General features: G+C 38.8%; 1 protein-coding gene across 5 annotated transcripts; it reads right to left on the bottom strand.

Annotated features, from left to right (window-relative positions):
- Nucleotides 1-917: 917 nt before the first annotated feature.
- On the bottom strand, nucleotides 918-10,441 carry UAP1 (UDP-N-acetylglucosamine pyrophosphorylase 1). Of its 5 annotated transcripts, none has more exons than XM_075182497.1 (11): nucleotides 10,339-10,441; nucleotides 9,521-9,817; nucleotides 8,446-8,650; nucleotides 5,980-6,155; nucleotides 5,719-5,891; nucleotides 5,234-5,427; nucleotides 4,931-5,071; nucleotides 4,130-4,318; nucleotides 3,029-3,076; nucleotides 2,126-2,192; nucleotides 918-1,419 (listed from the first exon to the last, which is right to left on the bottom strand). In XM_075182497.1, the coding sequence occupies exons 2-11, from the start codon at nucleotides 9,798-9,800 to the stop codon at nucleotides 1,321-1,323; spliced, it is 1,572 nt and encodes a 523-aa protein (XP_075038598.1). In that variant the 5' UTR covers nucleotides 9,801-9,817; nucleotides 10,339-10,441; the 3' UTR covers nucleotides 918-1,320. The 5 variants fall into 5 exon arrangements, with proteins under 5 accessions (XP_075038598.1, XP_075038597.1, XP_075038596.1 ...); XM_075182496.1 differs by having other exon boundaries at nucleotides 10,280-10,377; XM_075182495.1 differs by lacking the exon at nucleotides 10,339-10,441 and adding an exon at nucleotides 10,185-10,274.
- Between the last annotated feature and the right edge of the window lie 238 nt (nucleotides 10,442-10,679).

Raw genomic sequence — 10,679 nt, 5'->3', positions numbered from 1 at the left:
ATTCTGCTCCCAACTAATCTCCCACGTCCCATCAGGTTAGTCTCTACTCTCCAAGGCTTCCAGTGTGTGCCCGTAAGCCATTCATTTCTTTATTAAAGTCTGTCAGTCCTCATCCTAAACGCTCATCTTCACTCCCCCATTCAGTACCACCCTATTTGTGTCTTCCCTTTAGGACCAGGGCATTCTTTTGAGTTCTACTATTACATCACTCTCTGTACCTCTAGGCCTGCTTCCCTAGTCCTGTTTTCTTAAGCACAGACCTACTTTACGTTAGACATCTCACTCAAGGTCCCTGTATTATCATGTTGGCTGTATTTTTTTTTGTTTACACAGCATGTCTGCACTTTGTATTTCATGTAACGTGTTATGGATCTGTATGTGTTATGTATAGTGTTGGACCTTTTATGTTATCTTATAAATTTTAAAAAAAAAAAAAAAAAAAAGTGAAGTGAAAAGATTTGTACTAAACTTAAACTTTATATAATTTATTTATCCACACAAGATGACCTGGCAGACATTCTTTTCATTGGTGGTAACTTCATCATTACAGCAGCATGACATGTTTTCCTGTTAATGCATGTATTTGCCAACTTTGACGCACAGGATCCTGGGGTGGAGGAACAGAGCTCCAGTCACATGGTTGCCCAAATGTGCTACAAAGTAGCAATTAACCCCAACACTAGTCCTACCCATCCAAACAGTTACAATACTATAGAAGTTTTAAATAACTTACTGAAGGGAGTTGGGAGTATTACTGTTAAGATTTTCTATTGCAAAATGGAATTGGCCTCTAATCTATTGCAACATGGAGTTACTTTTAAGCAAAAAGGATTGATATTTGTATATGACAAAAAGTAAAAATAAAGTTTATAAAAGCACATTCTAGCTTACATTCACAGTTAAAGCAAAGACAACTCTTGAATTTCAAAAGTTTATTTTGAAAGAAAAAAAAAAAAAAAAAAAAAGTTCCCCCCTCAGCAATTAAATACACAAAAGTAAGACAAAGTAAAAGATTGTACAGTACCATTAAAATAATTTTTAAATGTACAAGAGCGTACTATGTACAAATTTAAAAAAAATATAGTTAATATTCACCTTCATATGGAGTCTACTATAAATACATTATGCTTATTTCTTACATATGTTTGGCATTTAAAATGTTGGCTAAAATGTTCCAGAGAAGTAGTCCTGCATTGGCAGAGACTGATCGGGAAGACGCATGCGATTCATATTTTTAAAGTACCTTTCAAATCACCATAGTCTCCCCAACTATAAATATAAGACTAACTATGCACATATGGATCATGTTCATAGCAGCTTCTAAAAAGAGATGCCATTCTTCACGGACTGGTGGACTCCGTTTCCATCTATTATAAGAGGAGAGTGGAACTCCTGGTCCTGGACATACGGCTCCAGGCCCTGAATAGGTGAAGAAAACAAATTGGCTTGTCAAGCATTGATCAATTAGAAACAGACATGATTGTGATTCCACTGAAAATAGTCACTGAGAAACCTGAATGGAAGTGGGCCTGCCCACCTAGTGTCAGAGTGGGTTATGCAGGGCCTATCTGTAAATACTCTTGTAAAGGAGCGTTCTGTAGCACACATCTTGTATATCATAAATACAATATCTAATTAGACTTGGGTTTCATAATTGAATTTCGTGGCAGCCCAAGCCAGTCTGTCCCAAAAAGATAGGGAGTGGGTGTTATTCTATCCATTTTGAAAAATGTAAAAGGTACTGGAAGAAATTTTACCTTACATTTCTGCCCTCAGATCTGTTTGGCCCAGCTTGATAGACTAATTGGTCCCCATCCCTCATTAGGAAGGGACTACACAGATATTTCAAGAGATAGAGATATATAGTGGCTTACAGAAGTATTCAACCCCCAAAAAGAAAAGTCAACATATTTGTCCATATTACTAGTGTCACTTACACAGATTGTTCAAGACAGTATTTCAGTGTGCACCAGTGGGCTCTTAACGTAAAGTCTCAAACTTATAATACATTTACTTTGAGAGCTCCCTGGTTCACAATAAAAATTATTTCTGTAACAAACATTGGAATGAAAAAATCTATCCATCGAAAGCAGACTCCAATTTTGGTGTAGTTCCAGAAACTTACCTCTCCAGCATAAGAGACCAGTGGAGATATTTCACAGTGAATGGGTAGGTCACCAACATCCTGCATGCTAAAGTGAGGAAAAAAAAAAAAAATAGATGTGTCAGAATGATTAGCTATGTTTGTTGGCTATTACACAGTGTTTGACAATATTAGAAAGGTATAGGTGATAGGATACATTCCCCAGCCAGCAGGTAGAAGACACGACTAGAAAAAACAATTCAAAAAAAAAAAAAAAAAAAAAGCTCATGCATATTATCAGATTAGTAACCAGATCGTTCACTGAAGGGGCTACAGAGCACTCGGACTAGGTGACTTGAGTCAAAGCTGCCCATTAGCCTCCTGAAGTCAGGACTGTGCTGTAGTTCCATCTGTGAATTTTATTGCTGGATTTAGTAAGAGTCCAGCTATGGAATTAAGAAACCTCTAGTAGGCCAATACACTACATAGACAATGTTTAGGTCTGTTTCACAACCATTAGGCTCCATTAATAAAAAGACAAGGTGATTGGCCAACTTAAGGTGTCTCAATGTGAGAAGATAGAAACTTGATTAGTACTTTAAGACCAAACATTAAACAAAAAAACCCTGAAGGATATCATGTTTGTAACCCATAGCAGCCAGTTTTTGGATTTATGTGGGAAGGTGAAAGTTTCCCCGTTTACTAGCTGCTGAGAGATCCAAACATGAAGCACCGTTCTTTACTCAGTCTTGCATTTCGCAGCATGTCTGTAGATTACCCCAGAGTAACCCTGAGCTAGCTGTGTACATGCAAAGATTACTTTGTGTAGTTCCTGCATTCAAGTGAATGACTAAGCAGAGAGGAAAGACAGCATCTGTGCCATTAATTCCCTCCACCATGAAGCAGATGCTCCTGTTAGTAGTGACACCCTGCACCCATAGTTACTTGTTCTGCATGTGGTCCTGCGCAGTTCCGTTCTCTTGTCTGGGGTGGCTGTTTTAAAAATAAACATGTGAAAATACTGGATTGTATCCTTCTGTGTAATTACCTGTATATACCAGGAGAGTCAGGTGGAATGCAAACAAAAATAAAAACTATTGTCACTACTGAAAAATGCAGATCAAGCTATACCAAAATGTGTACTAAAGACAAAAGTAACTATCCATCCAATTACACTAGACATCATGACTTATTAACCACTACCTATTTTAAGTGTAAGGATCATAGTTTTTTGGGTTTTTTTTTTATTCACAGAATATTCAATTATTTATAACTTGTGTGGATTACATGCAAACTCCACACAGATAGGACCCTGGTTGAAATTAAACCCATGACCCCACCTCTGTGACACATCAATGCCAACCACTGTGCCACCGCACTGTTGATTAGACATATTTGCACAGGGAATGTTCAGAGGAGAGTGCAGGCAATGAGAGCATATGTATATGTTGCATTGGAAGCTTCTCAAATTATGTTCAACTAAAGAAAAAAAAATAATATTTGCATCAGGCCTACAAGTGTGTATACTTACTCCTAGTGTGGAGACAGTATTTGGAGTAAGTGCTAAAAAGTCACATTACCCTATTTGCATACATTATAATAATGTGAAGAACCGTCAAACCAGTGTTTTCCTCATAAACATTACATTTCCAAACCAACTGTTTGTGGCTCGAGTTATTTCTTAACATATATAACGGGCTTTGTCTGGAATTTTGAAATCTATCTGGTTTCCATTACATTTTTGATTAGATTTCTGCTAGTCACAACCATAGATCAGCATTTTAGGTAAACAATCTTCTAAGGTGGTCCACAAAAGAATGCACACCAAGGCTGTACAGACTTAAATGGAGGAAATGTAGGGTCATCAAAAAAAAAAAAAAAAAAAAAAAAAAAAAAAAGATAGACTGACCAGGATCTTGACAGCTGCAGCAGATTATAACCAAGTCACACCTAGCGTGCACCACTTTCTGAGCTCGTTTACTGGTGCTGGTTTTTATGAATGTTGCGTCAAGGTACAAAATTGTTTTTTGTTATGAAGATACTCACAGGGGTATTGCTGGGATGCGTGTACCATTTTCATCCACAAAGTGTCCTCCTGCATTGAGGACCCAGCAGTGATGCAGAGACATAAGTGCATGGCGGGCAGTACTAGGGTTGTCCTTTCCATTTTGGCTGTCTGCATTTTTCAAAGGAGAGAACTCCACCTCACGCAGGACCTCAAACACCACAAACTTCCTGTGCATGAAAGACACGAGTGAGACAAGGATTATCAATATTAACTAAAGATCAGTCCAGCGTGCTCAGACAGGGTAAACGTACAGGTGATCATTGTTGTATATTGCCTGTGCTTACCGAATTTTAGCGTTATATAACCTATTGCTATCATATAGGAGTATGTGGGCTTCCAACCCAAATACAGGGTAATGACCAACAGTTTGATATGTAATACGCAAATTATGGAAAAGGGGGAGGGGTTTATTTTAGACTATATTTCTCAACACAAATCTTAAGAGTCACAGTTCTTGCTGACCCTTTTATATCATCCATTGACTGATAATTCAAATGTAGATTTAGCTAAATGCTAGCCTACTTTAGAGACTTTTTTATATCTGCTTGGTCGCTATAGGCAACATCTCCACATTTTCAAACCCGCAGCTTGATAAATTTACCCCTAAGTATATTTAGCAAAAGAAGCTACATTGAATTCAGTCAATGGATGCTACAGAGGAACTATGAAAAGATTGTGTTGAAAAGAAATGGTGCACTGCTGTAGTATCATAATACTGAGAAAGCAAAAAGAAAGTGGCACAGGTACATAAGAGGTATTTAACTTTCATGTGTACTCACTTGGCAAACTGGAAAATGTCAAAGACAAATTTCTCCATTTTTATTCCATTGGGTTTTTCTGGGTGAACAATCAATCCCTTTGTGTCCACATGAGGTATTTTCTTCACAGCAACATGGTGTTGCAGTTGAGGTTCGTGGACCCTGCACATTATTTTGAAAATAAAATATTAGACCATAAAAAAGAAAAACAAACCAAACAAAAACACAACTTTAGTCTTTTTGCGCCTTCTCACTGTTTAAGCTTCCAATATGCCTCACTTCTACTCTATTTGCACCCCAGATATAAGCTGTTAAGTCACTTACTCCACCACTTGCTGTAGGAACCGTCTGGTGAAAAAGTGGTTGGCGATGTTGCCAGCATTATACAGTAGTCTTCCATCAGCGCTCCTTTTTTGTGCTGTGGCCAATGTGATCTCACTGTATTCCACTACCTGGTACACACCATCGACACGGCAAACCACACCTACTGGCTCAGTGGGATTCATCTTCTCCACCACCTGGAATAGGAGCGAACATGACCGTTCATATTGAATGCAGCGTAATGATTTATAACTCAGCTGTTAAATAAATAGGAAGGAGTCATCAACTTCATAGGAAATTACCACATAGATTACGTAGGAAAAAAAAATACAACTTTAAGGGTTTATTTTTAAAATGTGCTTACATTGCACTGTGTTAAGAGACCATTGCTTTCACATAATGTGATCTACAGGTCAATTGAAAAAACAAACAGGTTTCAATGTGGTGGGTTTTTTTTGCACTCCCTACAATTGACCTCGTTTCCATACCTTTGCTCCACAATCAGCCTCTTTGTTCACACAGAATCCAATAAACACAGGATCTGCCACCTTCACCAAGATGTTGTCGACACAGTACACATGTATGTAATCTATTCCTCGCTGCTCCATATCTTTTAGCACTCCATGCGCACCCAAAGCTCTATACAAACCTCCATTACCATCTGCATACAAGAAAAAGGCAGTTAATTACTTAAAAGGTCTCTCCAAGATGTAGCTGCTATTTATGTAAATTCCAATCAACAATCTAACCTGGAGCCATGCATAGCTTGCCCTTCTCTTCCATGAGGAGCTTTCCTTCAAAGCTCATGGCTGGCAGCATTCCCTGCTGAAAAAGTACTACATTTTCTTCTTTTAACCCAAAATAATGATGTTTCTGAAAGAATGCACGGGTGGATTCCATAGTACGACCGCTAGTCATGATGTACCTGTGAAATGCAAAGAATGATCTTTAAATTTGGTGGTCATAATAAGCCCTTAACACACATTAGGATTTGATTTATCTTAAACCAGATGTCTAGCTCTAGAAGTCTTGAAGAAATAAGTCAACATATCATGAAAAACACAGAAGTACAGTGCTACCAGTAGCACAGTCCTATTAAAGAGGATGCTAGAAAACCCAGATGATTGTTAACTAGTTTTTCACACTAACCAAATAAACATGTACAAATAGATATTCTATCATTTATTTCTGCCCCAGTATACTATATAAACAATTACCCTGATATACTCTGACTCAAGTTTCACACATTCAGATTTGCTCCTTTTTTTATAGGTTGATAAGGAAGATTTTGATAAAGAGGTTTTTAAAAGCTTTCTAGTCGTCATTGCCACTACAAGCTTAGTTTTTTTTTGTTTTTTTGTTTTTAAGAAGAGAAAGCCAATTCTTACACATCAAATAAAGTATATAATAGTACTATATTCCTTGAGTTAAACCATACAAGGTGAAATAAAAAATACTTCAAATAAAGCCAATTAGAGAATTTAATTTTGTGTAATGCTCAGTATCCTTTAACTTTAAATATACTTTTGCTCCATCAAATTCTTGCCCACAATATTAATTTAGCAGCACTTTGTACATCTGAAACACGCGCAAATTGTAACTAAAATACTTCCCTGCTTAGTCTGTGATTTAGAAGAAAGGAGCTCATTCTTGCAACCATTTCTCTTTTAAAAAATGCAGTGTTGTAGTATGATGTAGACCTAATTTCTCAATCACATGGTCCTGAAGGCTGTAAAGCTAGACAATGCTTTTGTAGACAAAGCCTAGGTGAGCCAAACAGGTGGTCAACACAGGCCCCCAGTCACCTCACTTACTGTCCAAGTCCCTGAGTACCCCATATAAGTATTAACTGTTATGATGCAAGGAAGTCCAAGGTTCTCTTCTGGTACAAGCATAGAAGTCAGACTAGGAACAAGGACCATAATCGTTTCATCTAGGAGCCTGCTAGTGTATTGACGCTTTGTATATCAGGCCAGGGTCAATTGGAATTCACCTCACAGGTAAGAGGCTTACTGAATATCTTATTTCAAACAGAGGGGCTAGGGGGGGGGGGGGGGGGGTCTAAACAGCCTAGATAAAACAAAAAAGTCTCTGGAACTCCCATTTGTGTTTCTTTGAAGGCCACAAATCTTATCAAATGCTCCATAATCTGCTGAAGTCTCCTAAGGAGGCAGGCATCCATTATGCATTCAGCCCCTACCCAAAGCTGCACATGATACATCATCCAACAGGATATGTGCAGTGTTCTCTCCAGAACCTATTTCCGTTCCACCCAGCTGATTTTACTTGTCACCCGGCTCTTGGGATTCAGGCTATATTAGAGTATGACAAACAATTGTTTGCCCTAATAGGCACTGTAGCCAGCAGAGTGTGTTAAACCCATACTTGCCTACTCTCCCTAAATTCCCAGGAGGCTCCCGAATTTCAGGGAGTCCTTCCGGACGAGTAGGCAAACCTCCCAGATTCGCCGAAATTGAAGGAATTGAATGGCGGGGCTTAATTACTCCATTAAGCCCCGCCCCCGCTATTCAATGCCGTGAAGTTCAGCATTCTATAGTGGGGGTGGGCTATGGTGATGCAACAACGTCACCACACCCCCTCTTACCCCCTGTCACATGACTTCTCCCCTGGGACCTCCCAGGTGAGAAGTTTTGAAAGTTGGCATGTATGTATGGTTAAACCACCGAAGACAAGGCTGACCAGTACTGCCAGATAGAGGCTTGGCCGGCAAGCATATTTTTTTTTTTTTTTTTAATCATTTCTAAAAAGAGTCCAACCAGTAAGTGGCCAATAACTGTCAGAGTCTGCATAAATGATATAAGTGTTGGCGATGACAACCAGAGTCTTTATAAATAATAAGTGTGACCAGCTACTTAATTCCCACCCCTCTGGCAAATGTTTCTGGGAAGAATGCAATATCCTGGGTCTGTCTGCCTAAGGTCTTTGGTGCTTTCCACTGTCTGCAACCAATATCACCAGCACCAGGGTCATTTTAAAGCACCACTCAGAAAATAAGAATTAACTTGAACGGATTTGTTTGCACTGCTCCAAGAAAAATTACATTCAGGGATATTTTGCTCTAGACATATACCATAAATTTATTTTGATCTGCTCTCAGTTTTAGATTCAAACTTTATCTGCTTTTTATAGGCTTGATGATAAGAGGGGGAGGGGAGTGACCAGACAGATACAAGCAAACACATTATCTATCTCACCAAGGAATTATGCAGTCTTTCCCATGTTGCTCCTTTGCCAGCCTCTGTAGCTTTATGATGCGCTCAGCTTGGATCTGGAAGAGGCTTTTAGAAGAAGGCAGGCCCACATCACACATACCCTTTGGGTAGGACACCCCCAAGCGGGTTCCCTGCCCACCAGCTAGCAGCAGCACAGCCACTTTACCATGTGCAATCTGAGTAAAACCTGGAGAAATTAAATAAACTATTAGATAGTAAAAGGCAAAAATACATTTGTACATGAATCTGAATTCATGCCATTGAACACTATATAAATGTAGTGTCTTATACAAGTTACATCCCCAAACAAGCCCCAATACCCAGAACATACTATCACCCTAAATTTATATAGCAGCAACACAATCTGTAGTGCTGAAAGGAGAAATTACAATTATAATTGAGTAGAAAATAACCATAAAATGAAAAGGAATCTAGATGCCCAACAGAATGTACAATCTAATTAATGTAATATTTGTATTTATACAAATCTTAAAAAGTGGTTCTCTTTTACAAAAAGTTACATGCTGCTAATATGGAGTTAGATATTACAGGTTCATGGTAAATACTGGTTCCTATAAGCAATTATTAACATTTAATCAACATATATAATCCGGGTCATCCATTACTATAGAGATTGCTAGAACTACAAACAGAAGTTTTAATTTCAGTTAGGCTTATAATCAACGCATAACATCTTGATAAGTTTACTTTTTATCATATAATAGTCTCCTCCCAATACAAATTAATGCCATATATTAGTAAATATTGAGCCATAATTTTCTAAAAAGCCCCGTTCCTTTTTGGCTGGAGAGACATAATCCAAGTGTCCAGATTTTTTCCTCTGGCTACAATTTTAAGTTATATCCATCCACCTTCAACAGCTAACACAACTAACATTATAAAACATCTAATCTCTACCCCCTTTTTCTGTCTCTAGTAACCCAAAACATGCAAGTCTAAGATCAGATGCCAGTAAATGCCACATATAAGTTCATCTTATTCATATCAATGATAGCAGGAAAGAGTAAAAGCTATAAGAATCAAGTCTAGTAATTACCTTCAGTTTCCCAGTCTTTAAGATGCTCTCTGTCCCGTGTAGCACTGCCTAGAACCTCTCGGGGGACAGCCTCCATCCTGGCATCCACTTTTTCTTGTGCAGAAGAAACTGAAAAAGCATCCATAGCTTTACGAAAGAAGACATTTAGCTCCAGAAAGTCCATGCCTTGTAACTCCTCCAGTAAATGAGAGCACTGTGACTCAGACAACTCATCCCAAAATTGCAACACATGGCTCTGATCAGCCTCAGCCAGGCACTGTCGTAGAGAATCCACATCCATATTTCAGATCTCAGGGGCTGCAGAGAATATATATATATTCTTAATTAAAAAACACATCTCAAACATCACCAAAACAACCAATTCCTGAAGCCTCCTAAACTCTCACATCTTATTCAGATGAAGTTACACTCTGCTCACATTACTTCAGATATTATCCTTCCAATAATACATATCTCAAAAATCAAACTCCATATCTTTTTACCAACTTCTCTTGTAACTTACAGAACATCCCATACATCCTACCCTTCCATGTCTCCCTCTTTTCCATTGACAAACATTTACCATTCCATTAGAACACCTTAATACTCATCCCCAATACTCTCTCTAAAATCACTTCCCACCGTTCTCACAACTGTCTTATAAGCAATATAAAGCCCCTATTACCTGTAATGTACTAGTGCAGTGGAAGTCAAGCCACATATATGTATATGACGTGTAAATGTAGCAATTATACCCCACCTCATTTGTTCTGCACTCACCAAACAGGATTTTCATCCACACACGCCCTGTGACCTTTTATATTTAATACAGTACTGGCCTCGCCCATAAACAGCTAGCTGGTCGTGTCTCCACGGCACTTCGTGACGTTTGTAGCCATCTTGTGATTGGCGCTATCCGAACCCCTTACGTCAGGTCCCTGTGCTACACTAAGGGGCCGTGTCAGAAATAGGCTCTGTGATTGGTAGGCTCTTTTTTACGTCAGGATAATGCGTCCAATTAAGACTTCGCTGCTCGTCCCGCCCCGCCCCCTATGCAGCGTGGCACATTGTGATGCCTAGAAGGAGAACGTATGAGGTGGGCGGCGTCAGTGCAGGACCACCCTATGTACCTCATAGGTTAGCAGCAGCATATGGGGTACATGTTCTGCTTCATTAACAT

The sequence above is a fragment of the Mixophyes fleayi genome, chromosome 8 (assembly GCF_038048845.1).
Source record: "Mixophyes fleayi isolate aMixFle1 chromosome 8, aMixFle1.hap1, whole genome shotgun sequence".
In the NCBI taxonomy this organism is placed as follows: Eukaryota; Metazoa; Chordata; class Amphibia; order Anura; family Limnodynastidae; genus Mixophyes; species Mixophyes fleayi.
Note: the sequence above shows the minus strand (reverse complement) of the source record. Positions and strands in the feature narration are given on the sequence as shown.

Bases quoted from the DNA above. Each gene is read 5' to 3' on its own strand.
- UAP1 (XM_075182497.1), bottom strand. From the start codon at position 9,800: ATGGATGTGGATTCTCTACGACAGTGCCTGGCTGAGGCTGATCAGAGC. The intron at 5,072-5,233 runs GTAAGTGACTTA...AATAATGTGCAG, and splicing joins TTCCTACAGCAAGTGGTGGA to GGTCCACGAACCTCAACTGC. The intron at 3,077-4,129 runs GTGAGTATCTTC...TTTTTAAAACAG, and splicing joins CGCATCCCAGCAATACCCCT to CCACCCCAGACAAGAGAACG.